The sequence below is a fragment of the Leishmania mexicana genome, chromosome 31 (assembly GCF_000234665.1).
Source record: "Leishmania mexicana MHOM/GT/2001/U1103 complete genome, chromosome 31".
Taxonomy (NCBI): domain Eukaryota; phylum Euglenozoa; class Kinetoplastea; order Trypanosomatida; family Trypanosomatidae; genus Leishmania; species Leishmania mexicana.
The window spans coordinates 47,346-74,052 of NC_018335.1; the positions used below are offsets into that span (position 1 = coordinate 47,346).

General features: G+C 59.2%; 10 protein-coding genes across 10 annotated transcripts; all 10 read right to left on the reverse strand.

Annotated features, from left to right (window-relative positions):
- Nucleotides 1–1,090: 1,090 nt before the first annotated feature.
- On the reverse strand, nt 1,091–4,090 carry LMXM_31_0150 (conserved hypothetical protein; the record flags this gene model as incomplete). The annotated part of the gene is made up of 1 exon (XM_003877805.1): nt 1,091–4,090. The coding sequence occupies one exon, from the start codon at nt 4,088–4,090 to the stop codon at nt 1,091–1,093; it is 3,000 nt and encodes a 999-aa protein (XP_003877854.1).
- A 1,057-nt stretch (nt 4,091–5,147) lies between these two features.
- Nucleotides 5,148–6,332, reverse strand: LMXM_31_0160 (hypothetical protein, unknown function; the record flags this gene model as incomplete). The annotated part of the gene is made up of 1 exon (XM_003877806.1): nt 5,148–6,332. The coding sequence occupies one exon, from the start codon at nt 6,330–6,332 to the stop codon at nt 5,148–5,150; it is 1,185 nt and encodes a 394-aa protein (XP_003877855.1).
- Nucleotides 6,333–7,788: 1,456 nt separating this feature from the next.
- On the reverse strand, nt 7,789–8,064 carry LMXM_31_0165 (conserved hypothetical protein; the record flags this gene model as incomplete). The annotated part of the gene is made up of 1 exon (XM_003877807.1): nt 7,789–8,064. The coding sequence occupies one exon, from the start codon at nt 8,062–8,064 to the stop codon at nt 7,789–7,791; it is 276 nt and encodes a 91-aa protein (XP_003877856.1).
- A 710-nt stretch (nt 8,065–8,774) lies between these two features.
- Nucleotides 8,775–9,701, reverse strand: LMXM_31_0170 (putative U2 small nuclear ribonucleoprotein 40K; the record flags this gene model as incomplete). Its single annotated transcript, XM_003877808.1, has 1 exon — nt 8,775–9,701. The coding sequence occupies one exon, from the start codon at nt 9,699–9,701 to the stop codon at nt 8,775–8,777; it is 927 nt and encodes a 308-aa protein (XP_003877857.1).
- A 752-nt stretch (nt 9,702–10,453) lies between these two features.
- On the reverse strand, nt 10,454–10,804 carry LMXM_31_0180 (conserved hypothetical protein; the record flags this gene model as incomplete). Its single annotated transcript, XM_003877809.1, has 1 exon — nt 10,454–10,804. The coding sequence occupies one exon, from the start codon at nt 10,802–10,804 to the stop codon at nt 10,454–10,456; it is 351 nt and encodes a 116-aa protein (XP_003877858.1).
- Nucleotides 10,805–11,693: 889 nt separating this feature from the next.
- Nucleotides 11,694–14,000, reverse strand: LMXM_31_0190 (conserved hypothetical protein; the record flags this gene model as incomplete). Its single annotated transcript, XM_003877810.1, has 1 exon — nt 11,694–14,000. The coding sequence occupies one exon, from the start codon at nt 13,998–14,000 to the stop codon at nt 11,694–11,696; it is 2,307 nt and encodes a 768-aa protein (XP_003877859.1).
- Nucleotides 14,001–14,895: 895 nt separating this feature from the next.
- LMXM_31_0200 (conserved hypothetical protein) lies at nt 14,896–15,981 on the reverse strand (the record flags this gene model as incomplete). Its single annotated transcript, XM_003877811.1, has 1 exon — nt 14,896–15,981. One exon carries the CDS (start codon nt 15,979–15,981, stop codon nt 14,896–14,898), a length of 1,086 nt encoding a protein of 361 aa, XP_003877860.1.
- Nucleotides 15,982–17,215: 1,234 nt separating this feature from the next.
- Nucleotides 17,216–18,808, reverse strand: LMXM_31_0210 (conserved hypothetical protein; the record flags this gene model as incomplete). The annotated part of the gene is made up of 1 exon (XM_003877812.1): nt 17,216–18,808. One exon carries the CDS (start codon nt 18,806–18,808, stop codon nt 17,216–17,218), a length of 1,593 nt encoding a protein of 530 aa, XP_003877861.1.
- Nucleotides 18,809–20,704: 1,896 nt separating this feature from the next.
- LMXM_31_0220 (conserved hypothetical protein) lies at nt 20,705–23,788 on the reverse strand (the record flags this gene model as incomplete). The annotated part of the gene is made up of 1 exon (XM_003877813.1): nt 20,705–23,788. One exon carries the CDS (start codon nt 23,786–23,788, stop codon nt 20,705–20,707), a length of 3,084 nt encoding a protein of 1,027 aa, XP_003877862.1.
- Nucleotides 23,789–26,065: 2,277 nt separating this feature from the next.
- On the reverse strand, nt 26,066–26,341 carry LMXM_31_0230 (dynein light chain, flagellar outer arm,putative; the record flags this gene model as incomplete). The annotated part of the gene is made up of 1 exon (XM_003877814.1): nt 26,066–26,341. The coding sequence occupies one exon, from the start codon at nt 26,339–26,341 to the stop codon at nt 26,066–26,068; it is 276 nt and encodes a 91-aa protein (XP_003877863.1).
- Between the last annotated feature and the right edge of the window lie 366 nt (nt 26,342–26,707).

Consider the following 26,707-nt stretch of genomic DNA (forward strand, 5'->3'; position numbering starts at 1 on the left):
GATGAATGAAGGGAGGGAGGCTCACGAAAGAAAGAAGAGATGAAGCAAGCACCCAGCATAAAGCAAGATGAGCTTGAGCACGCGGCTGAGCTGGTGATGCGTGCGTGCCTGTGTGGGTACGTCCAGCCCCGTAACAGAGACAGTGGCGGCAAGGGCAGAAGCCGAAGAACAGGAAGAACAGATAAAACCAGCGATGTGTCCGTTCAATACTTCGGTCAAGCAGAGAGAGAGGAGGAGGAGGGAGAAACAAGCAGTGAGATGTGGTGTGTGTGTGTCAGGGGAAGGGGAGGGAAGCTTGTCATCGATACACGGCGCCGGTAGTGTGCGCATCGGACAGTTCTCCCGCTGTCCTCCATCGGACGTCCTCCTCCTCCCGGTGCTCTACAAGGACAAAGAGAGGTGTTTGAACAGAGACAGTGCCGTACGCCAGGACGTGTGAATGTGAGCAAAACTCGGAGTTTGCACATGCCGTCGCCAACAGGAGTCTCTGCCTGTACGAACAGGACAGGCAAGCGAGAAGTCAGCGAAGAGGCGACGCTGAAGGTTCCACGTTGGAGTGTGCGTGGGCCTGCAGGTCTGCTTGTGCGATGGCTTACTCGGCGTCCGCCACGCCATTATGGAGAAGAGAAAAAAAAGGAACAGGAACATCAGCAATGAGCGTGAGCGGTTACAAGCACACGTCAGCCTCTGCGTTTATGCACTTACACGATTAGCGCCTACCTGGACATACGAAAAACACGCACGCGCACACAGGAAGGGGTAGAAGACAGAAGGAAGAACAAGACAATGGCGGAAGCACAATCGTGCCGTCACGGCGGCGAGTCACATCATAACCACAAATCGCCCCGCAGATGGAAGACAGCGGAGAATGTGAAAACCGCGACAATGATGTCGCCGCTCTTCGACTTCCAAACTCCGCTTCGTCGCGACTCGCTCCTCCGGCGCCCTGCCCCACACATCCGTTCTGTTGCTCGATGGGCGCACATGCTGATGCACGTGTGCGTCTGCCTGTATGTTTCCGTATGAAGACAAGGGAAAGAATAGCGAGGGGCAAGTGAGCGGGGCAAGCCGAGGTGCAGCAGAGACGCAACTACGTGGTGCGGGCAGGGATCGTCTCAGTCTTTCTGCGCTTTGTCTTCGCCTTCGGCTTGCGAAGAGAGAGGTCGAGAGGGAGGAGCGACTGTCCCTGACGCACCTCCACCCGTGGCTGCACGCCCTCTTTGAATGAGAGTGCGGACGTCCACTCGGGCCCCATCTGTTGGCGCATAGAGCGGGCGAACTCTTGCGGGTTGGAAAAGGGGCGGGGCACCATGTGAAGGGTCATGCGATTCGGCACCAGCTCGACGCCGTCGTGGTTGATTATGACATGCTCCAGCGCGGCATCGGCGCGGCTCTTCAGCAGAAAAGATTTCTCGATTTGCCGCTGCGTCGTCTGATGCAGGACAGCCTCCTGGTGCCGCTTGTTGAGCTCCGGGTCCTCGCCGCCCCACTCGCCCCAGCCAGGAAGGCTCTGATTCTTGTCCTCTGGCCGCATGATCGTCTCTACCTGCGATTCTTTTTCCTTGACAAAGTCCTCGTCCACGTCGTCTTGGGCAAAGGCGCGCGAGATGAGATACTCCTGGTTCAGTCGCAGATCCTCCTCAGGGGCACTCGCCGAGTCCACGAGTGTGCTGGCCGACGGCATCGACTCCCCCGCTGCCGCGTCGTCACCGGGACGCGCACGCTTCTTGGGCAAGATGGTGAATCGGGTCGATGTCGCCTTCTTCGCTAGCAAGCCCCGTTCCAGCGGAGCGTCCTTGCGGGCGCCAGCAAACTCGGATGATGGCTGAGCCGACCGCGTCGACTTCTTTGTCTTCTCCTTTCCCGAGCCGTGTGCCTCTAGACGTCCGTTGGGGTCACTTGCTGCCAGGGGCGAGGACTTTCCGCCGTCCTCGACCGACGAAGCGGAGACGACAGAGCCGAGCTCTACGTCTTCCGACTCGTCTCCGGAGGACTCCGCGCCGTGGTTGTCGGCCTCGATGCAAATGCCGCTCTGCCTCCGCAGCTGAATCTGCTCCACAGAACCGGACTTCTTGCCCTTCCTGAATGTAATGCGGCCGGCCGCGGTGGACGGCAGTGCTGTGCTGCTCGATGTCTTCCTCGTGAGCCCTGTTCCATCCTCCGCCTCTCCCTCCTGCGCCTCGCTGCCGGCGCGCTCCTCCCGTTGGTGCGCTTCAATATCGCGCCGCAGAGCCTCGAGCTGATCCTCGTAGTCCTTCTCCTCCCGCTCGCGCGCGTTCTTCATGAACTTCATCTCCCGCAGCTCCGCGCGTGCCTTGGATATGGGGCTTGCCGTTGTCCCCGCGGCAGCGTTCTCGTCGTTTTCCACTGCGTCGACGCTGCTCCAGAGGATGCTCTTGACGTCTTGCCGGCTAAGAGGTGCCCCGCCAGGCGCGCCGATCTTTTCGATGAGCGCGTCCACAGTCCGCTCCTCCTCGCTGGAGGCCTCACTCTCGTTGTCGCCGGCTACGTATCGTTCGTAGTTTTCCTCACCGGCGTCCTGCTCCATCTTCTGCATGAGCCGCTGGTGCATCGCGTGCTGGTCATCGATGGCGTCCTTCGTATTCTCGTCGAACTGCGCAAACCGCTTCGCGTGCTTCACCCATGCGCTTGTGTTCTTGTGCTTCTGCGTGACACGCTCCTCTACGCGGGACTTGAGCAGGCGCTCCGCGAGTCGCTGGCGAGCCAGCTCCGGATGTAGCAGCTCAAACGCCTTCTGCCGGCGCTCCTTCTCGCGCTCCTTCTCCTTTCGAAGAATACGCCGGTACGTCTTACTCTTGATCCGATTAAGACGCTTGCGGCGGCTGTTCTCGTACGCCAGCATCGCCTTCAGCTTTGCAACGTACCCAGTGGTTGGGGCCTCACCGTTTTCCAGACCCTGGTGCTGCGCCCCATCGACAACGACGTCGTCAAACTTTACGTAGTTACCGATGGAGTTCGATGTGTCGGCCTCGTCGCCGACCTGGCGACGCGAAAGGCCCGCCTTGGACAGCAGCGCATCCATCTTGCTGCCGAGGCGATACGCGGAGGAGCTGGACTGGGCCGGCGTGACGGCCCGGTCGGAACGGAACTGGGCATCGGCGGCGGCAACGATGCCGCCGACAGACGAAGCGATTGGGATGCTGTCTGGGAGGTGCATGGGAAACTGGATGTGCTTCGCGGAGTCCAGCTCCTTCAGTACCGGCGTGTAGCGCTCCATTGCCTCATCCACAATGGCGCGCACCTCCTTGCGTGTGAGACGGTCCTTCGTCAGGTCGTCTGCGTCCACTGCAACGAGGTTGTGCTTGCTCTGGTGCGAGCGCTTGATGCGGTCCCTCACCGCCTCCATGTCGTGTCCCGCGGACGCCTCCCTCTGTCGCATTATGTGCTGCATCGCGCCCGTGTACGAGGTCGCCCCGCCGCTTTCCGAGGTGTCTGCTAGGCCGAACACGGACTCCGGCTCGTCTGTCAGCTGCGAGGTTCGACGCTTCCTGACTACCTTCGTGCCTGACTCCGTCATTCGTGTTGCCTTCTTCCGCTTTGCCTGCTTCCTTTTCTTATCTGCCTTCAGGCTCATGTCAAGCATGTCGCTGAGGTCAATGTAGTCCTCATCGTCACCGCTGCTTTGAGCGTCTTTGCGGTCGGTGTCGAGGTCATCATCAGCCTCCGCTGCCCCGCGGCGATTGTCTTTCCTCCTTGCGCCCTTGCATGGAGACCTGCATCTCTCAGACTTACCTACCACGGCGAGGCCATCCTCCAGGAGTTCGTCGTCGCCGTCATCGTTGCGTGCGGCGGAGTCGCGCGACGGGCGTGCCGACGACTTTTTCTTGGACAGCTTCGGCTTTGTGGAGACTTTCTCGGCAAAAAAGTCGCCGTACAAGCGCTCGTCCTCGCTGTTGAAGGCGAGGTCGTCGTCGATGTCTTCGTCCAGCTCGGGTGGAATCAGTGGGTTGTTCAGCATTAGTTTCCCGGGGTGCTGTCTCTCCCCATCATCGCCGCGGCCACGCGCGAGCTTGCCGCCCTTGCGGCAGCCCTTCTTGTCCCCTTTCGTCGCCTCGCTGCGGCGCACCATCGCAACGGACAAGGATGCAGGAATGCAGGGGGAGGAGAGTGGGGCGGGGGCGGGGGTGATCACAAGTAGAGGGTTTGTAGGAGACTCAATCGATGACACCGTGGATCCTCCCTGTTTCCTTCACCGGTATCCGCGAAGGAGTGGGGGAGGGGGGTGGTTGACGTCGTGGGCAAGTGAAAGAGCGGGGTTGCTTCACTTGCGCGTACTATCCAGAGTGGTGCTGCTACTGACTCCGTTCACCATCGGAAAACGATAGGAGAGTAGGATCACATGGATGACGAGAGAAGAAAGGAGAGCAATGCAGAGAGTCAAACGGGGTACGAAAGGTCATGCAACTGGTGAAACAGCATCCTACACACGTACATCTACGCGGGTGCAGGCGGAAGAAAGTCCATAACGGTTAACGTGGTGCTGCGAGCACCTGCTTTGCACACTGGTAGGCTTTAGGAAGCTGCGCATATCCCTTACAAGTTGCACTAGACCTCTTCACGCTTACTAATTCCTGGTTGCATTCTCGGCTGGTGTGCATTCGCACGAGGAAATGAAATCGAGGAGGAGGTGACGGGTGGACGGTGAAAGGGAAGGCGGGGAGAAGAGAGAGCGCTGCATCTTCGTTCATCATGCACCGCCCCCCCCCCTTCTCCGCCTCGTAAGGATCACATTCGTCGGTCACCTCATCCCAGCGATGGAGGGGTCAAAGAACCTGCTTACATGCATGGAGTAAAGAAGGGATCACCCGAATAGAGTACATCATCAGTCAGCTCGAGACCGAGAAGAAGCTTCAACAAACAAAAAAGCAAACAGAGAGCTCGCCGCCTCCTGCACAGAGAAGGAAACACCGTCACACGTGTGGGAGCAGAAGACGTGGTCTTCACTGGAGTGAAAAACGGACACCGCGTCAGCGTCTGCTGCGAAGGCATTGCGTAAGTGAAGCCACCGCGCCGTCATAGACGTGCATTCCACTCTGTTTTTTGGTGTGTCTATAAGTCTGGGCTGCACGCTACTGTGCTGTACATCGCTGCCGCGCTTCGGTCGCTATCCTCATCGCAATGAGCTTCTATCCGACAGGCGCACGTGTGTGTTGGTGCCCGCTGCGCGCAGTCTCAGAGACGGCTGCCTTAACAGGTCGCGCTACTCGTGTAGTATCGCGGAACGGCTGCTGGGTGCGGGCAACGCCACCGTTGCCTTTGCGCGCAGTCGGCCGCTTGTCGTCAAAGGAGGAGAGCGCCATGCGGTCCGCCGGAACGGCGAACGGGCCCCCGCTGGCTACCACGGTGTTGCTCGCTGCTGCCTTGTTGGAGCGGCGCAGTGGGGGAGAGGCGGACGCCGAATCGTTAGTCGCCATCACAGTTACCCCAGCCGAGGGGTTAACCTTTACCTGGTCTTGCAGCGGTATCTCCTCGGATGCATCCACCGTCGTGTAGAGGGACGATATCCACGCCTCGCGAGCAAGCGTCGCCTCCTTCACCTCTGCCGTGGCTGCTGCTGAGGCTTGCTGCCTCGTCCCTCGGCCCTGTCGCGGTGGCTGCTTGGCGCTGTCCTTCGCAACAGTCTCCGCAGGTGCAGCCGACTCATTATCCTGCATCTCAGCGTCGGCGCTGCCGCTTGACGGTGGCTCCACGCGGCATACCACACCATCCTTTCGACGGTCGCGGCACGTCGGTATCACGCGCGCCCGCTCTGTGCTCCATAGTCGATCCTGCTCCACCGCCAGCACGACGCCGCCGCTGCGAAGCGATGCCTTGACAACGTGCCTCCTCTCCACTTCGCTCCCTCCAAACTGGGCAGTGGAGTCGCCTATGCCCACCACTCGCACTCCTGAGCGCTCCGCGTGTGGGAGGCTCTCTGCATTGTCGCCGAACAGCGAGAGCGGTGCCTGCCGCATCGCCGTCGTCAGCGCGTCGGACGAAGGAGCCTGCACGCCAGCTGCTGATACGAGCTTCTCGTGAGCGCCAGCGCCGCCCGCTGGCAACGCTGCGTCAAGCGACGCCCTTGGGAGGCGCTTATCCGCCATCCGCATCCCCCGCTTGAATCTCTTGAACGGACGGGAAGGAGGCAGCGACGGGGAGAGTGACAGCGCTGCGGCACTCTCCGCAGTGCTTTTGTCGGTATGCCTCGTGTCGTGCTTCGTGTTGCGGGGCCGCAGGAGGCCGTTGCGGTGGAACGACGGAGGCACGTCAGGCGCGCTGGATGGCACAGGTACCTCCTCCACTGCCATCACATAGCGGCAGTACGCATCCATCGGCACTGAGGCAGGAGGCACCGGGCACGACAGGTGAGTAGGTTTACTAACGCTGTGATGGTAAGCAGATAGCGGCGGTGGGGTGATCAATGACTGCGGTGTGAGAGTGCACAAAGGCGTGCGGGTGAAGACTCCGGCGAGCGACAAGGCGCTGCGCAGGAAGAGAGGTGTCGGCACCGCGGCGGTGGCGACCGTGGCGCCGCTGTCGTTAGGAGGTGCTGTAGTGGCAGCCAAGAGAGAACCTCGCCGCTGGGTCATGGTAACACCTTCTCCGTGGTCCTGTAGAAGAAACGAGGTCGCGACCACATCACGCATGTCATCCCACACCGCACACGCCGTGTATGCACCTACAAGGCGATCAAGCGAGCGAGAAGCAAAGAGGTTGGCCGCCGCCTCGACCACCTCGCGAGCTACAGCGGCGCAAAACACCTCCCCTTCCGCCTTGAGCTCGCCTACAGCACTAACAACTGCGGCCGGAGGCGCGCACGCCTTCACCGACGGTGTGTCCGCTGCCGGTGACGCCGTCAGTGATGCTGGGGCAAGAGAGACGTAGTAGGCGCGCACAAGAACATCGGTTGTGCGAAGCGTGTCAAGACTTGCCACCGGCACCGGCGACTCGGAGAAGAACGGGGCGGACGCTGGAGCGCTGTTCGACGCGGCGCCGCCTCGGGACACCGATCCTCGAGACCTACGTCCATCGGCACTCATATGATCAACCTAGGCAGAAGTAGAACAAAAAAAAAGATGTGCGCCGTATGGGCTCTCGTGCGTAGTTGTGTGATGCGGGACGTGGGTGGGTGAGGGCGTTGATGTAAAGCTCGACTGACCCCGTACTTGCGTGTATGTGTGGGGAGAGGGAGGGGGGCGTTCGAGGCGACTAAAGAGCGAATAGCGAAAATTATAGGTGAGCGAAGCACAAGCCAAAAGAAACAGAAGAAGCGAACGCGCTCTTCCGCCGGTGAGCGCTGACTGCGACAGCCGGTCCCGCCGCCACATCAAAGCGCGCAGAGGATAGTGTGTGAGAGGGGGATAAAAAGAGGGTGGAAAAACGGGCCAGTCGAGAACGCGAATGGGACGCGGAGGATCGGAAGTGCAAAAAAGAAAGTTAACAGGAGGGCATCGGAATGCAGCCGTCGCGTTTTGTGCCGCCCGTGAATGCGGAAGAGGGTAAGGACAACCAACGCGGGAGCCACCAAGGGTGCCAGAGCGTATGTACACACAAGAGCACTCACTTGTCCGTGTGTGTGTGTGTGTGGGTGGCAGGGGTGCCTGCAGGATGTCACAGTGGCGAAACGTGACGAGTGTGGCACCTCTACGCAGGCGCCGGTGCGTTCTGTTCTTCATATTATCGTTCTCCTTAGAGCAAGACTCATGTCAAAGAGCAATGAGCCACATGACAACGGCGTGCACGATACGGCGGCGACGCCCACACGCACTGTGCAGCCACGCGGAGACTTTACGAGGATGGCGTCTTGCTAGCAGAGCCTTTGCCAGTGAACTCAAGTCCACACATGTTCGCTGCCTTCCGGGCCCTCTCCACCTCTGTCTGCTTCACCGCGTACGTCTGTTGCAGCTTTCTGTACTCCGCCAAGCGATCTCGCATGAACGCGTACTCGGGACCACTAAGGGCGTGCTCGGGGTCTGCCTGAAGCCTCTGCATCTTCTCGCTGAAAGAGAATTTCTTACCGGCCGCTGCGGAGGCACAGCGGGCAAATCGGGTCGTGCTAAGCATCACGCCAAGCGACTGTGCTCAGTTTGCGGGGGAGATGATTGGTGAATCGTGAAGAAGGGGCGGTGTACGCAAAATACGCGGTGACGAAGGCAGCGTGGGCACCAAATAGACACCGTGTGAGGAGGAAGAGAACCTCCTGGCGTGCAGGGACCTGCCTTGCCAATCCCCCCAGTGGATGTGTGGTCGAGGAGGCGGATCAGCGTACCCCAAGAGAGAAGGGAATGGAGAGGAGCTAAACGAGTGTTTAAAGTCAAGACCCTCTGCGGTGACGCACGAAGAAGGTTTATCACTCGATCGTTGTCGCGTCCATCGTAGCACAGAGAGGAAACATAACCGGTGCAGCACACAGCAGGCTAGACAACGGGATTTTTTCTTTTGGGGGAGGGGGAGAGTTCGCCTTGTCAAGGAAGCGTCTCAGCTGCGCAGTGCAACACAAGCTGGAACGTGGTAGGGCGGCGGCGGAACAACAACAAGACGCGATGCTCTGATCATCTGCGAAGGTGTACTGGGCGGCCTGTGCTGCTGCGCAGAGGAGACGCGTCTCGTCATCCACGGTACTGTAAGGCATAAGAAAACAGGACACCACTCAGTCGTCGGACATGACGGGCGCGCGGTGGCCTCTTTCACCGCACCGCAACAAGTGCGCAACACACAGGCGGAGAAACACGCACACAAACTTAACTCGCCTTCACATAAAAGAGAATGACACGCTAATGGCGCTTACGCTTACGCGCAGACGCCATCCTTTCAGATATCTCCGTCATCTCCTCCTCCAACTGTGCAATTTCCTCCGCCGTGACATCGTCGGATAGGAGACGTTCCTCCAGCTGGTCTAGACGTGCTTGAAGAGCGGCATCGTCGTCCTCGTTCACATCGGCAGCGGCAGGGGTCGCGCTCGTTGCCCCGTTGGCAGGCTCATCATCGAGAGTGACAACGTTGCTTGCTACCGCGGTGGCCGCCGCTGTGCGTCCCTCGCGGCCGCGTTTGCGCGTCTTCTTTCCGTCCACGGTGGATGACGACTGCGACCGTGTCACTGCACACAGTGTAAGGGGAGTTTCCCACGACTGCACCAGCTTCTTGAACTCGTCCTTCGCCTTCTGTGCACGCTCCCTATCAGCCTGTGTAACGCGCTGGTAGTTGATGAGCTTCAACCTAGGGCACAAGAAGACGAGAAAGGCCCGCAGCTTCTCGCTATCGAAATTGTTGCTGTTGGTTTCCCACACAGGGTTGTCCTCGAGCGACACCACCTCCAGCTTCTTCCACTGCTTCAGAAAGTAGAGATCGCGCACGCAGGCGAGGCGGTTGCGATCGGCCAAGAAGTGCACGACGTTGGGCAAGGCAGAAACGCACGACGCCACACTCACTCGCTGAATCTCGTTTCGGTGGGCAACGAGGGTGGTAACGCGGCTCATCCTCACATCCTTGTCGCTGCTGCCGGCTGCACTCTTCATGGGAAAGTACTCTAGCGCCGTCAAGGCGTTGGAGGAGAGGTTTACGACATCAAAGTTGTTCTCGAGCAACACTAGTACGTGCTCATCGAGCGAGGAAATCCGCAGCCCGCGAAGGTCGATTTCACGCTGTAGCATCGTATTCGTGAACTGCGGTGCGAGACGCACCAAGTCCATCGTGAGTCGCATTCTCGTCTATCAGGGAGGGGAGGGGGGGGGGGCAGAAGGTCTTCCAAGACGGATGGAGCGCACGGGACTGGGGAAGAAAAAGACCGACCAAACGGAGGTGTGCGCGGGCCGGCACAAGGCGTGGGGTGAGAAAGGGAGGAAATTGTGACGTGCGCGTGTACGTGCAAGGACACCGTGGAGATCGGAGGAAGAGAAGACGAGTTTCATGGGAGGAGGGGGCAAACTGTCATTGTTGAATCCTTCCCGCTGAGCAGCACACATGGTGCGGGCGGCGATGGAAAAACACACAGCGCAGGGCAAACCAGAGTGTGTGGTGCGCGACTACGCTGAATGGGGCGGTGATCGGGTAAAGAATATGTCTCGCATCAACGAAGCTCTCGCAGCAGGGTGCAGCGGGTGCGTGCCTCTCCGAAAACCGGGGCATCGGTCATGTTTCTTTTCTCTGTCTCTTCCCTCGGCGGCGGCGTCTGTGGAGAACAACGTCATTGGCTGCAATGCGCCCCCCCCCCACCACCACCACAACCACAACCTCACCGCAGGGGTTCACGAGAGGGGCAGGGGAAAGACGGATAGGCACGAAAGGGCTCTGCCGCCTCCACGAGGCAGAGCAGTGTGCTTGGTTTGTAGCAGTCTCACTCGAGACACGTACGCATGCCGTTTGCACGCGGCAGCATGCGGCAGAAGTCCAAGGTGGCAGGCGGTCACCATCCTCGTGCCCCCTTTCGTTACGAGACGGATGACTTGGCGCTCACTCACTCCTCCGCGCTCTTCTTGGTGTTGATGCGACGGTAGCCCTTCAGCTCACCGTGGGCACCGTAGATGGGCTCTAAAGTGTACTCGCGCATGTCCTGCTTGTGCGGAGTCAGCCCCTGTGTGAACTGCTCCGCTGGAATGAGAGAGGGGATAAAGTAGGCGACGCCAAATGTGATGAGAAGCAGCGGGCCGGTGAAGACGAACTCGCGGACACCCATCGGTATCTTTGTGCTGTAAAAGCGAGAGAACTTTACCAGGTACGGATTCTTCTTGGGCGGCTCCGTGTAGTTGGCGACACTCCGCCGCGGCTTGGCAGTGGGCGCCGGTGCCGTGTCTTCAGAAGCTGACATAGGGGCGACGCAATGTGTGAAGAGGGATGCAAAAAGGGGGTAAGAGCCGAAGAGTGGGCCTCTCCGCACAGTCAGACGTCTCACGGGTGTGCCGATACTGCCCCTCAAACAGCTCCGGCAGCGCAGCAGACGAGAGCTCTGTAGCGTATCTACGACACGGAAACACGAAAGCGGTGAATTAAAAGACGAAACGAGCAGACAAGGAGAACGTTAGGAAGCGACGGGCGAAAAGTGAAGCAGCCGGGCCGATGGCGGTGGCGCGGCAATCCGTATCGAAGGTGCATTGGAGATCGAGGCGGTAGAGCAGATAGCGTAGGCTTTATGCGCTCGCCTAGTATCACACCTGTTCATCTCTCGGCGAAGCACTGCTCCCCCCCCCACCTTCCCATGCAATGCATGCAGAGAGAGAGAGACACCTTTAGGTGGATGAGGCTGTCTGTGCTCAAACGTAACACAACTGGCAGCATACGCAAGACCCGATGCTCTGCCGCAGCTCCAGAGCCTGCCGCGTCCGGTGGCCGCTTACATCCGTGTCCTCTTCTCACGCTTCGTGCTTACTGTGCGCCGATGTGCAGCTGTTCTTATGTCCCGGCGTCTTGCGCGTATGTGAACAGTACTGATGAACACCAAAGACTCCTCATCACGGCAGCCTTACTCGGTACACATTACGCTGCCTTTAAGAGGCGAGTCGAAAAGAAACAGACAAGCCGACCATACAAGGGACAGGCTGCGTGGAGCAGGCGCGCACACACACACGTCCAGGTGGTTTGTCATCTGCCTACCTTCCCCCAACCCGCGTGCGCAAGCGCAGTGTGTCGCACGACGGCCTTCCAGGAGGCACAGACACGTACACGCCAGTCACCCCCCCCCACCCACACGCACACACACTTCATTGGAGGACAAACCCATACGAGCTGCAAAGAACACCGGGGGTGAGCACCAGTGATGAAATGTCAGCACCACCGACACTGGGCACGCGCACCAGCTGCACGCTCACCTGCACTTCCCTTTCCGACATCTCGTTCCACTTTGCCTGCGCCGTGAACGTGATGCAGAGGGAGCCAACTGCTTCACCGCGCGCCAGGGCAGCGGCAGCATGGAGAACAAGGCCAGCGCTGTTCACTGGGCGCACCTCCACAAGGTCGCCCGCCGAGTCTGTCGATGATGGGCCGTGCGCATCCGTGAAGAGGTAAAGCACTGTTCGCGCCTCAGGAGATGTCGGAGACCACGGAATAGCGACGCGGCAGGGCAGCGCCGCCGAGTGTGCCAGCAACACACGCAACGAGGCGCAAGGCAGCTGCTGGGTCGCCGCGCAGGTCAGCGCTGTGGTGTCGCCGACGTACAAGTACACGTTTCCAGCGAGAAACACGCCGCAGTGGGGGTCGCTCATAAGCTCCTCCGGCTTTTCATCCTCGCCGTCACTGCTTTCGCCATCGTCATCTTTCGTTAGGGCATCCCAGACGCTGGTGGCCGCCTCGGCGGCTTGCGCGGCGACGGCGGCCTGCAGCTTGCCAGCGCTCTTGCGTGACTGTCTGGATGTGGCGAGCCGCTGCATCATGTAGCATCCGGCCACGCGACAGCTATGGTGGCACCCGCCGACAGAGAGCAGCTCATCGGCGCACACGCCGCTCCCCATGAGGCTCGAGTCCAAGACGCGCACCGCAGCTGCGAAAAGCGACCGCTGCTCCGGTGACTGAATGGAGGCGGCGAGCAGCCTTGTCAAGGAGGGCATCTGGCACATGCCGCCCGCGAGCAGGACCATATCCACAAACCCCTCAGTCCACGTGTCCTTGTACTTCTCCGCAAAGGTGCGCACGGCCGTGTTGAACATGTCCAACAGTCCCCACTCGCTTCGAATGGCGTTGTCCATCTTGTTTTTTGTCAGCGTCTGCGTGTCAATCAGGTCCATTCCTTCGTAGAAGGCCTCCACCTCCACCGAAACGGAGGTGGCTTGCGGGTTTGTGTTGAGCGAGACCTTCTTCTCCGCCATCAGCAGGACAAGACGGTGCATCGCCCGGGACGGGATCGCCTCATGAAGAAGTCCGGTGGCCGGGTGCTCGGTCGACCCGATGGTGGGTAGCGCGTGGTTGAGGCGCAGCAGAGCATTGAAGTTGCGCGATGGACTCGCGAAGAGGCGCCGCTGCTGAGTCATGTACTGCGCTGCCACCCTTTCGGCCAGTGCCACGTCCAGCGCGTCGCCGCCGCTGCCGGTGCCTACGGCGAAGTAGCCATCACCCACGGCAGCGCTCCCCTTTGTGAAGCAGCGGTAGGGGACGTTGTGGTGCGGCGGAGGGCAGACAAGAACGCCACCGCGGGAGCACAACAAGGATAGGCACAAACCATGTGCTCCCCAGTCCACCACGAGCACATTGTGCGGTGCGGTGGAGAGCACGCGCGGCACACGGCGCTCCTGCGTGGCGGCATCGTACGCAATCCCCGCCGCCTCATCGCTGAAGACGACACTCGTGTTCAGCACGACGGGGCCTAGATGCGACGACTGCACCGCCTCCTTCAGCCACTCCACAGCTCTGCCGCAGTGCGCGACATGGGCTTTGTCGGTCGCACCTGGAAATGCGTAGCGTGGCACCACCAGCGTCAGAAAGAGCTTTGTCGAGCTCGACATGGCTTTATCACCGCCGGTGGCTGTTGTCAGTCCACACGCGCCGTCTATGGAGTGCTCCTTGACGTAGTTTAGGAAACGAATAAAAAGCTCCTCAGCGGAGATGAAGCTCTCCGCCAGCTCGCCGCCTGACTCTGACGTGTACTCGAACCCGAGCTGCCGCGTGCCAGAGGAAGCCTGGGTGAGCCGGCAGTGACCGTTGTACTTCTGATTCGCGGCGGCCTCAACGACCCGCAGCAGATCCGACGTGGCATCCTCCGGCTCCACTGCGTACTCTGCCTCTGTCCCCAGCACATGCTGCGCATCCGCTATCGAGGCGGCAGCGGCGGCGTAGGTGAACAGGTAAGGCACCACTTTCTGAGGCTGGCGCGAGTACTGGTGGAGCGCGTTGTCACCAAAGAGCAACTCCTGCTCTGTCAACGCCGCCACGACAGGGGTATTGCGATGGCCACTGGAGTTGGAAATAACCTTGATGGGAGCTGCGTCGGACACCGCAGCCGTGCCGGTGGTGCTGCTCACTGGTGCGACGGCGACGTAGCTACTCGACGCGCCGAGTGAAACGCTGACGGCATACATTGACATAGCGTCCGCGCCGTGCAGCGAAGCAAGGAGTTCGGAGGCGAGAAGGGCTGTCCGAGGTAGTGAGGACCTGTGCCTAGGTGCGACTGATGATGCGTGTTGTATGTGCGCGTGTGTCAGTGCTACCGTCGCATGCCACACCGTCGTCAACGCGTGTGAGAGCAAAGACACCGAGGGCGGCGGGCCGGAAAGGGACGAAGGAGGGAGGCAGAGAGAGTGCGAGAGAAGGGAAGGGGGTTGTACTGCGCGGTGGGGAAAAAGCGAAAGCCAAGCAACACGGAGATCATGCAGGCGCACGTGCTTACCCCAGCGTGCGCGCACGAGTAGACGTGCAGAGAAGGAGAACGATCTTCCTTCTCCCTGAAAAAGCGAAATGTGGAGGTTTAGCGACGAGGGGTGCAAGATGGCGGCAGCGACATGCCGTCTCCCGGATCGGTGTCACCACTCTTGTCCACGGTATGAAACGAAAACAAGCTCCAAAAACAACGTCCATGTCTATGCGCCAGCGTGCGTCTGTTGAAGCTGCCACAAACACGCAGTGGTGCACAGCAACGGAGTGAGGCGTTTCCTCTCCTTTATTTTCTTTGGGAAGTGGGGTGGCGGCGAGGGGAGTTGAGGGGTGAGAAGCGGGAGGCCACGAAACGAGTCGTCACCGACGTCTGCCCGAGTAGGAAACGCGGTCCACCACCACCACCACCCTCCACTCGTCCACACACACACACATAGCACTCACAGCGACACAGACGCGGCACACCTGCTGCTCAACGTGAGACCGCCGGTCATCGGTGGTATGTGCAGTGCAACAAGAAGCGCAGGCGAAGTCGAGAAGAACGAGCATGAGAAGAGAAGCCCTTAAGCAGGAAGGGGGAAAGAATGCAGTGCCGTCGCTGACCTACTGAGAGTCAAGGCTCTCCAGCTCCTTGGTAATGTTCTCGAGGAACGCCGTGATTTCGTCCACTTCGTTCGCTGAGGTGCAAGCTGCTCGATCAGCAGCAGGTAGCGGCACCTGTGAACAGACTGTAGGTGAGTGCACCACGGCCGGCCCATCGCGGACAGTGTGTGGTGGTAAACGAACAGCCGGCGACGTATGGGTTTCCTCCTGGTCATGATGGTGCTCCTGCACGGTAAGGGGTTTGCTTGACCTAATCAGCTCTAGAGTGCGCCGCACGTCATCCAGCCCAAGCTCCTTCATGGTGGCCGCCACCTCGTCGCTCCCCGCCGGAGACGGAGGCTCAAGGTGGAGATTCTCCTTGTACTGCTGCAGTGCCCGTTGCGTCTGCTGGTGCTGCGCAAGCTGCTGGCGGAGGAGGTGACGTGGTGTGGGAAGCCTATGAGAGGAGCCGCGTTCGGTGCAGCGTGTTGGAGAGGCAGACGTCGTGGCTGACCCGCCCCTGTAGCCCCTGTCGATGGCAGCGATGAGATCGTAGAGCTGCTCCTCTTGTTTTTTGAGTCGCCGCTCCAGCGTCCCTACCACCCTCGCATGCTGCTCCGTCAGCGACTGCGTCTGCTCCTCAACACGCAACCGCTGGCGCTTTTCCGCCACCAGTACGCGCCGCAGCTGCTCCACTTCGCTAACGGCAGCACCATTGCCGGTTTCGTCCCACGACGCCTTTTCCCAAGCATCCAACGTCTTTGAATCCTCTTGCAGGTCACTACCACTTATGTCGTGCAGGACGTTCGCCCGACCTGCAGCACCGTTGGCGCGCTGCGTCACAAGCGCCCCACGCAGCTGCCGGACCTCCTCCGCCAAGGAGGCATTTAACGCCTCCAGCGACTGAATGCGATCGACAAAGTGCGCCTCAACCCTGCGCACAATGCGTTCGATTTCCTGTGTCTTGAGACTGGCCTCCTGTTGCCGGTCCGCTGCACTAGGGGCGCCGGTGGGCGATAACATTTGCCCCTGCTCCAGTAGAGCGGCAATGCTGTGGCTAAGGTCGACTAACTCATTGAGCATGTGATGCACCGAGGTGCTTGGCATGCTGCTCTGCATAATGCTTCTCTGCACCCCCTGAAGCCGTCGCTCCAGTGTTGAGGTGGAGAGTGCGTGCGCTTCCGTCTGGCGCGGACGCGAACCTGCCTGGGATGTGTACCGCTCTTTCTGCGAAGCACTACACCCGCACTGCTTCGCTGTCGCCCACCGCCCGGGCGAAGTAGAGGAAGACACGGTGTGCAGCTGCACGTAGCCGCCTTGACGCATCCCGGGCTGCCCCGTTGGCGTCGCGAAGCGCTTGCCTCGCATGGCTAACACCAGTCCGCAGCTTCTCGTGATACTGCCCTTACGTAGCGGCAGATGATCACGTGTCGATCCGTACGCAAGTGTGTACGTCTGTGCAGCGGCGCCCCAATTGTGTTTGTGTTCTGCCTTTGGCACACGTCAGGAAGCACCGCGCACAGCGCAGCGGAGAGGAGAGGGGCTCTTTGCTGCTCACAGACACTACAGCGCCGCCTCGATGGCTGTGACGTGCACGTAGGCGCCACCGTGGAGTGCGGTCAGATGGGCTCTCTCTACTATTCAGCGCAGTGTTGGTCGCCTCAGGAGTGCTGAAAGATAAACAGTAGAGCAGAAACGAAGTGAGATGAAACACTAAGAAGATCTGCAGCATCGATGTGTTCGCACGGCGCCCACACACGCTTCCTCGTCACGTTACTTGGGCCAATGCAAATTCATCGCAAGTCAAGAGACTCAGAGGATGGGGTACTGGGCGCGCTCACACGACATTTGCGTGCGCACGGCGCTGCCGATCGAGCTCCCAGCACAATCCGCGAGTGGGGTCACTAGAATGCGAAAGAGCAAAACAAAAAGGCGCGTGCAAAAGCCCTCGGCTACCAGCATTCTTCTTGGTTGGGGAGCGGGTCACGTGTAGCACGTTAGGGTCATCGTCTACTTTTTACACGTGTACCGCACCACACCAGTCATTCTCCGATACGGGAAGGCCAAACACCTCCGCTATCCAACAAACAAAGCCGTCAACAGAGGGCCAAGGGGCGCAGATACGCACACGGGTAGAACATCACACGAGGCACAAAAGATTCAGGACAAGGCTGCCTTCCCACAAGCAGCGTTCATAGCTGGCGAGAGCCAGCTACCTATCGTTGTGCGGTGCATCTTCCTCCGCCCAGAGAAGCGGTGGTCGTATCGTTGCACAGCACAGTCACAACCCATCCCCCTCCCCCTCCCCACGTGAAGCCCCTCGACAGTTCACTGAAAGATGTCAAGTGTCGCTCTTCTCATGCTTATCCTTCTTGTCCTTCTTGTGCTTCTTGTGCTTCTTGTCCTTCTTGTGCTTTTTATCCTTCTTGTCCTTCTTGTGCTTTTTATCCTTCTTGTGCTTTTTATCCTTCTTGTGCTTTTTATCCTCGCGCTTCCGCTTGCGAGAGCTGCCATGGTCGCCGTCATCGTCGCCGCTGTCGTCTTCATCGGCGTCCGAGTCGTCGTAGTCTGAGTCATCACTCTCGTCTTCTTCGTCTGAGGCGTCGTCCTTCTCGTCGTCGTCATCACTCTCAATGGCGCCGCCGCCAGTGTGCACGACTGTCACCTTGGTAGCGAGGTAGCTGAGGAGACCCTCCTTCTCTTCCTTCGCAATACCCGAAAAGACGTACTTGTCGTTGCCCTTTTCTCCCGCTGTGAAGACGATGAGCTGAAAGGTGGCCTGGCCACTTTCCGACTCGTCCAGCTCCACACGTGCGACCTCGTTAAACAGGATACGGGTGGCAGGGCGGTGCAGGTAGAGAAAGCCGCTGTTGACAATGTACAGCAGCCCCTCCGCCCCGTGAAAGAGGCACCGCATCGAAGACTGTGTGTGGCTGGTGAGCACCGATTTGTACTCCTTGTTGACGCCGCCGTACGCGGGCACCTTGGCGATCGCTTTGAAAGTGCGTGTGAGAATGTCGCTCACACGGCCGCTCATCGTTGGCACCAACGGCGGCTCCTCGCCCTCCTTCGTCGGAGGAAGCTGGAGCGTCTTGTTGATCTCGTCTTGCGTCTTGAGCTCGCAGCACCACGGGTGCTCCTCATCCAGGCTCAAGCCGGCCGGGCAGGAAATGACAACGTGGTTGTACGTTGTCGTGCGAATCTTCAGTGGGTTCTTCAATATCAGCACGACGTACTGCGGCAAGCTGTTCGCGTCCACCTCCTCTGTGGCGGAGAAGTACACGGGTACATCGCACAGGAACAGGTTCTGAATGTCCGAGAGGGAAAAGCTAAGGAGACCGCTCGAGGCGCCCTTCTTCTTGTCCTCCAGCACCACGTTGTAGTTCGAGATGACAATCTTGTACTTGCCAGACGGGTACGAGAGGAGTACGTCATCGAAAGTGGCCACCACCACCTCATCCGTATGCTTGGCATGGCCACTGCCCATCGCGGCGAGAGCGAGCAGTTTGCCGCCCTGGCCGCCACTGCCGTGCCGCTGGAGAAACTGTTCCTGGTACTGCATCATGCTGCTCTGAATATCCTGCAAAATAACCTTGCCAGCCATCTCCGTCTCTTCATAACCGACGCAGACGTTAGGCACAGCGAAGCGGATCGACCTCAGCTCCAAGTCCTCCGCGCCGGCCGTCGCCGTTGGTCGCATGATAAGACTGACGTCATTCTTCGTGGTGCCCGAGGCACTCGCGATGGCCGAGATGGGGATGCTCAATATTGGATGTGGCACGTAGTTGGGGTTGTCCTTTGCCTTCCCTTTTGGGAGCGCGAGCAGCTCCAGCGCACACTCGCCCTTCTTTGCGTCCGCATCGCCCTCGGACTTCAGCTCCGACTTGGCCACCGACAGCTTCAGCTGGCCCCAGTTCTCCAGTGGAATCGACATGCTGAATTCGTGAGAAATACGAGAAATGAAAGAAATCGAGAGACTAAGACTCCTTTATACCCCCCACACACACACACGCCGGTCACAGAGGCCCCCGGTAAGACGCCGCGGCCGTGCTGCAGCTGCGAAACGGGCAAAGAAGCCGGTGAAGGACAACGTAGAGAGTTGGCAGAAAAAGAGGAGTCAAATAGAGGAAAGAAACAAACAAAAGATGCGGGCGAGGTCTAAGGTAGCTGTGCCATTACAGCAGTTGCAGCACCGAGACGCAGAGATCTATGTGTGCACCTCCGCTGAAACCTAACACTCGGTTGAGCACGTCGCTGCGGGTGCGCCGATGTACCTCAGTGAAGAGGAGGGTGGGGTCTGTGCGACTCCGTGTATGCGTCTGCGTCTGTTAAAGGAGAGAGGAGTGTGCACCGTGTATGCCTGTGTCTGTGGGGATAGGCGCGCTCCAACAGTTGTGGCTCTGAGCACCAGCGCAGAGTGCGCACAAAACAGAAAGTAGGGAGAGACAGAGAGCTGCGTTCACCTCGGGGGGTTCGCATGGCCGGATACGATGTTGAATTGTAAATGACATTGGTAGGGTGCGCCCGGCGGCAGCGACGGCGTACATCCATGCAGCATGCGTGCCAGCGAGAGTGGCGGGGAGGGAAGGAGGAAGGTGAGGAGAGTCAAAGACCTCTCAAACCACAGGCACCATGTCACTGCGCACTTGAACGGGCGCAGCACGTGCCAGCTTTTTGTCTATTACCGAAGAGACGTCGCTATGCATTGCGACTCCGTTGGGCAGGGGAGGAACCGCAACATCACCTTCAGTCTTTGACGCGCGACTCTTTCCTACAGAATCGAGCAGACGTTGCGCTGCGTGTTCCCTTTTTCTTCTCTATAGAGTCCTTCATGACGGAGGAGGGAGGAAGAGGCAGCACAATGCCTGGCACCACAGGGCCCAGTATCCCCGCCTTCTCCCTCTCTGCGGCGAAGCCAAGCAGCCTGACCCCCTTATCCCTTGCCAAGTGCCAGAACCACCTCTGGTGGTGACAGGGTCGCAGGTGCCTGCGCCGTGCTGGAGGTCAGAGCGACGTATCGCTGCTGATGCCGTCGGCCGGGTCCTGGATGTGCGTTGCGTCGGGGCGACCGGCGACCGTGAGCACGCTTGTGCCATCCACATGATTCGGCAAGGTGTCACCGCGTCTCGAGAGTAACCCACCCGGCCCTGGCTGTCTGGTGGTGCGGGGGGCGGCGGGTGGGTGGGTGGTGTTTGAGGACAGATGGCCGTGCCCCGCCGGCTGAGTGGGCGCATTGCTGCACGGCGTGTCTGCCGCTTCGTCGCGGGACGCGGTGGGACGGTGACAGGCCGTGGGTAGACCGGAGCGGGACTCGTGTGGCATGGCAGAGAAACGGACGCGTTGAAGAGGAAACAAGAAAGAAATGGGCAGCGTAAAGGACTCAGTCACCTGTGACAACGTCAGCCGACCACCGCCAACACGGAAGGAGTGATCGCGCACGAAGACCGAAATGAAAACAACGGAAACAGCGCACCAGCAAGCCAGCCATGCGAAAGGAGGTGAGGAAAAAGGACCACAAGAACAGGCACAAGTGCAGGCAGTGCTCGTGAGGGTGGCAGGTGAGCTCCTCGAGGACAGCACGAAGAGAGTGTGACGAGGAGAGAGGATTCATAAAAGAGAAGGAGTGGCGTGCGTGCCGCCAACAGAAGCTGAGAAAACTGTTAAGAAACACCCCCGTGCGCACTCCAGCAGTGCGTCTCAGGCTGTTTCCCACAACGAAAAAGAACGACAGAAATGTATGCACGTGCATCAGCAGGCAAAGCAGCATGAAGTACAAAGGATAGCATGCACACGCACACAGGTACGCGATGCTATTCCGTAGATGCACATGCTAATGCATCACGTAGAGAGCGGTCAGCACTCCCCCAAATAGGACCAGTACCATCACCGCGACGGTCGTCTGGCGGTTGGAGACGACGCTCGTCTGCAGGAGAGGAGGGGGCTGCAAGACGATGTAGAGGAGAGAGCGCGAGACATCGCTGGTTGTCCCAGGAGCAAAGCCTGTGACCTGAGTGATGGCAAGCTGCACGGCGGGATCCTGTGTGCCCCAGCTCCGTAGGGCAGAAATGTACACCTCCCTGCCACTGTAAGACTTGAAGTACAGCGGAAAAAGTGCTCGCAGGAAGGCGCCAAAGCGCTGCAGCACCGTTGGTGTCAAGTATCGCACATAAAATTCGTTGATCAAGGAAGCGATCCCAAAGAGTCGACAATGTACTTCGGCAGCATCAGCGACGACACCGCGCTCATCAGCGACCGTGCAGTGCGAGCGAGTCGCGTGGGCGCTGCGGCCCGCAGAGTCCGCGGTAAAGGCGAGCCGAAAGACGTTCAGGTCATCAATCCAACGAAGTTTCACTTCTTTCCATAGGTCTTCAGCCCTTGAGGTCTTCTGGTGCGGCGAAGCCGCCGCGTCCGATGACGTTTCGGGGGTCTTTGAAGGTCTCGAAGAAGCAGTTTTTGTGCGGTTTGACGGTGTCATTTTTTTCGTGATGGATGCGCTGCTGTGTGTTGGTGATGCTGGCAACAAGTAAGCGGAGATCACCGGCGTGGGGGACGGAGTGCTGGCACGGTCGGCGGAGGAATCCGAGCGCGACTTCCCCGTCTTGTATTCGCCGATGTCGCTCGCCGCCTCGTCGGTGTTCCCGTTTTCCTCGTCTTTTGATGCCTGTCCGGGGTCGCCTGCAGCGTCTTCGGCGACCTCGCTGGTTCCACCCTGCAGGTACGATATTCCTTCGAAGCAGAGGAGACCACGGAACAGCGGCAGGTTCACCCACTGGAGCTCTACAGGTGGAGTCGTTAGGTCGACAAGGCTTTTGTGGCTCCTGTGGTCCGTATCCAGGCTGCTTCGAATCTCTGCCTGCTCTTCAGCTGAGAAGAACGAGAGTACATGTTCACGCCAGGCAGCCTCGTGTGTGTGCCAGAACCGCAGCTCCGCTATCGGGTTGCGGAGGTACACGGTGGAGTTGTCCACGTCGGGGCTCTCGCGCAGCGGCATAGTGGCGGGACGCAGCACTTTCTCCTCCAGCACTCGCCACAGCTCCGTGGCGTTGACAGGTCTGCCCTGATTGCGCGCGCGCAGAAGCTGCACCTCACTTTCCCGGTAGCTTAGTATTGCGTCGGCCACCCGCAAAGCCATACGGCGACGGCGACCTTGATCCGCCTCCAAGGGTTCGTTGTGCACGAGACTGCCCACAAAGCGGCGTAGCATCGCCACGTGCGCCACCTCCTCGCTCGACAACGCGTTGGCCGCGTAGTACTCGCCCCTGCCAGTGACAGTGCGGAATGTCTGTAGAGGCTGCATCCAGTGCGAGGCGCGCTCCTCTCCCGACTCCAGCTTACGGTACCGGTCCATGAGGAACACGTTGCTGAAGGTGGCAAAGACGCGCTCTGTCATCTCCACCGTCTCCAGCAGCTCTTGAGTGAGCTGCTGGCAACGGAGTCGGTCTTCGTACTCGGCGGCCGACACCCACTCCGTAAGCCGGAAGTGCTCGCCCATCGTCTCGGTGTAAACCACCCATCCCGCTTCTTCGGCGAAGTCGTGATGCTCGCTCGCCGAGGGCGCGGGGCGCGTCGACGTTCTCACTGGTGGTTCGAATAGGAAGCTAATCGCATAATGCCATGCACATTGTGCCCGGTGAACCCAGCGCTGCACATCCGCCTTGAGTCGCGACAGAGACATGCTCTTGAGCGGTGCAGTTCTCCGCTTCGCGGCCTTTTTACAGACCGCGCCGCTGCCGCCGCATTGGCCTGCGCCGGTTTTTGCGGCGCCGCGGTTGCCTGCGCGCGCCCGGGATGTCTCTTTGCGCTGCGAGAAGAGCCGCGCTCTCTCGGCGGCCGTCATTGGCGTGCCAAACACGGACGACATGGTGGACGGTGGCGGTGGGGGGGACGGAGTGCCGCTCTGCTGTTCACGCGCGACGCGCTGGGCACGGTGGCCGCGCAAGGTGGTGACCTTAGCCTGCAATGCGACGTAGTGGCTCATCAGCTCGATCGCCGCCTGGTCGAGCTGACGCGTTAAGGTGCGACTCTCCTCCGCCAGGTCCTTCCGTCTTTTGTTGTACTGCCACAGAGTCTCGTAACTGTCGTACGACTCCAGCATTGTGGTGACGCCTGACAAGGCGTGGATGTCGCGCAGCAGTTTCTCCGATCTCTGCAAGGAATTCTGCGCGGGCCGATCATCAAAGTGGGCATAATGTCGAGTGAGCAGGGCAAGCATGACAACGATCAGCACGGCAGCAACGTGTCGGTAAAACTTGAGAAAGAGTCGCGCGTACTTGCCCGACTTGACTTTTGTGGCACTTGCGACAGGGACGCTGACCAGCTTGCCGGAAAACTTGGGCCGTGATGAGTTTGATGGCGGCGCGCGCCGACCTGCCAAGGGCAGCCCGAGCGCCGCTCGTCGCGCGTCAGAGTCTGGATTGCGGTTCGTGGTTGTGCGGGAGTTGTTCAGGCTTTCATCCTTTGGTGCGCCCGAGACTGAGGTGCTCACTTCGTCTTTCTCGCCAGCCTTGTCTGTCTGCTGCTTTGTGGTCGCCGAGGATCCCTTCTCTGAGTCATCCCGCGTCTCATCCTTCTTGGCCTTTTCGGACGCCCGGTACTGCTCAAAGAGATGCTTGATCTGCTCCTCCGCTCCGAGGAGGTCGTGAAAGTCGTAGAAGAAGTACTTGCGAGAGGACAAGAGGCGCTTCTTCTGCGCGGAGGGACTGCTCGCCTGCATCTGAATGGCCTCGTTGTGCTGCAGCACCACCACAAGCACGCTCGTTGGCACCCCTTTCACCTGCTGCGTCTCGAGGCGGATTCGCTTCACATTGCTCCAGGCCAGATCAATTCGAAAAAGAGATGAGGTGAAGTAGAACTCCTTCTCCGTCGCGACGAGGTTGCCCCGGCAACTCTGGCACTGGCACGAGAAGGTGAACATGGTGAGCGCGAACGCTCTGCGCGCGCCTGCCGCTCACCTGGAGTCTCTTGGTCGCTTTCTGCCTCACAACGTGTATACGTGTTCACACGCAGTGAAGCGAGTGTTGGGGGAAGGGGGGAAACTACTTTGGATCTTGAAGCACCGGTTCAGGGTACAAGCTGCGGTGTGTGCGGCGGGGCGTGCCACAGCGAAGCGACAAAAAAATGAGAAGCCAATGCAGAAAGAAAGGCAAGCGGGGGAGGTGCAGTCTCTCGGCTGCGGACTCCTCACCTGAGGCGACGCGTACAAGACGAAAATAAGAGATACGAATCAAAAAGGAAAAGGAACAACGATAAGTCGAGCATCGGTAGAAGAGGAAGGGGTGATGCATTGTCACAGGGGTCGACAAATCGTCGTGGAAGTAGCCGGTTCCTGAAGCGGAGTGCAGAAGATCTGCGTACTGTGTTGAGAGTCGCTAGCACCGCATCTCTCACGAGTGCACATTGCAAGTGGTATCGATCGCCTATTCCCTCGGCGTACCAGCGCGTGCTCATTCTCCAGCAGGACCAAAACAGAGACGCGGGCAGGAGTGCATTACGCCCCTCAACAAAAAGGGATGGGGATAGGGTAGCCAGCGACAGGGCTGCGCTCCATACACCCCCGAAGAGAGACGTAAGCGCCGCTTGCAAGATCGAGTGCATGTGCTACGTGTTTGCTTCAAATTACATTCTTTGTTAGTCCTGACTAGCATGGTTCGTGTTGCAGGTGAGGTACGAACATGGGGTGCTGTCGCGGGAGGGGTGGGGAAGGAAGATCACAAATGGCGAAAAGAAAGAGGAAGAACACTGAAAAACGCGTCGACGAGGGAGAGGCGTCCAGGAAGGAGCGGGAGGCGGAGATGAGATGAGAGCGCCGTGCAGGCTCCACACTGTCTTCCCAGCTCCCCCACTCCTCCTCCTCCTCTCTCTCTCTCACTATCACCGTCGCCTTCGCTTCTTCTGAACAACTTGTCCGATCACCTCAAGACTGAGCCTCGGGGCCTCTGACTCTCTCACTCACACTCTCTCTGCCTCTCGCTGTCATGACTCGATTCCGTTTCGCTCACTTCACCGCTTTTTTTTGATGTGCTCCTCTTCGTCTTCGGCGCCTCATCCCCTCACAAAGACACGAAGATGCGCACAGACACACGCACACGCACACACACACGTACCATACACACAGATACACAGGAGGGAAACAAAGGGCAGAGAACTAAATACATGAATGTCCCTTTTGTTCGTTCTCCTTTTCGCGCAACGTCCTCTCGTCCGCACCACCTCCCGCCCCACAGCCGTTCTTCTATGGTGCCACTCTCTCTTCGCCGCTGCATCGAACGCAACTCCGTGCGCTACTGCACAGTGAGCACAGTTTGGCATGTGCGGCTACTTTTTGTGCGCCCATGCACCCGTGCTCTCGTGCAGCGGTGCCCTTCATGTGCGGAACACACGCGAACAAGTCAAACAGCGTCCACGTCCGCAGTGCGAGTGTTGCATTGCCCCTCATGTAGCTAGCGAGAGTCTCGCTTGGTAACAACACGAGTTTGACGCTCATAAAGACAGTCAAAGCACGAACACAAGACTTACATCAAAAGAAGAAAGCGGAGGCGCGGGCGGGCACGGGCTGGCGACGAGCGAGAGAGGCAGGGGGTGAGGAGGGTTGGTGAGGGCAGAGAGAGGCACGCACACACGCACGCGCACACCCACACAACAGCGGCCCAACAAAAACAAAAAGACAGGAAGAAAAGAGGGAGAAAAGCATATCAAGACGTGAAATAAAAAGTTGTCGCACAAACACTCAATGGAAGCGTGTCCGTCGTCCGCATGCGCAAGCCACGCGCGTGTGAAGAAGAAGCAGTCGAAGAAGACGGAAGTGTGCATAACAGCTCCCACCATCCTGCTGCCCAAGACGCCACCCCTCCCTCTTCCCTCTCCAGAGTGTATGCGTGGGCACGTTACGGTGTGCTTGGACATGCCCACATCGCAGGTCGCCGCAGACACACACAGACACAAAATGGACAGAGGACTACAACGGCTGCGAAGACGACACACGGAAAGTGGTGTCGCCTCCGCTCGACGACTTTGTGGTCGTCTCTCTATCGCCTCTCTCCCCAAGCTCTATTCCTGACCGTTGTGTGTCTGTGTCGGCGTCTGTGTCTGTGTGTCTGTGCGGATCGGTGGCACATCGCGGAGAGGGGATATGATAACCGGTGGCGTGAGTTCCTCCTTGTGTTGCTGTTATCCAAAAGGAAAACGACTAGTCCTACCCGCACTTGAAGAGCAGAACGGCGACCTGGCCGAGGTAGAAGTACAGGAAGCAATGGGTGTCGTGCGTCACGAAGCTGCCGAAGTTGCGGCCAACAATGCAGTGCCACGTCGGCTGATACTTCTTGTCGAACTCCTTCTTGATGTAGGCAGCGATATCCTTCTCGATGTTGAACTTCTCCATTGCCTGAAGCGTAACCTCAATCGCGTCCGCCTGCATGTCCTCCGGCATGTCGGCATTCTTCACCGTGGCCTTGTGGTCGTTGTTGTACATGATTGCGGTGTGTATTGAAGGGGCGGTGTGTAGAGGCAGCGGCGGCACTGGTGCGAAGAAGGGAAGTGGTAGGGGGTGGGGCGGGGCTAGTAAGACCCAGCGTTGCTGATCGGCAGAGGATGTAGACGAAAAAGAAAAGGAAGCGCACACAGAGAGGCGGTGGCAACACTCTGCAAAGAAACGCTGTGGAGACTCCTTTGGTGGCGGTGGCGGTGGCAGTGATGCGCCGTTCTTCTTGGTTGATCTTGGGTGGGTGCGTGTACGTGGGATGAGTGCGTGTGCGCAGCGTAGATGGAGGCAGCGTGTGGGTGGACAAGAGCTTCGAATTGTCGAGCAGACGGGGAAGTGGTGATGATGTGAAGACGG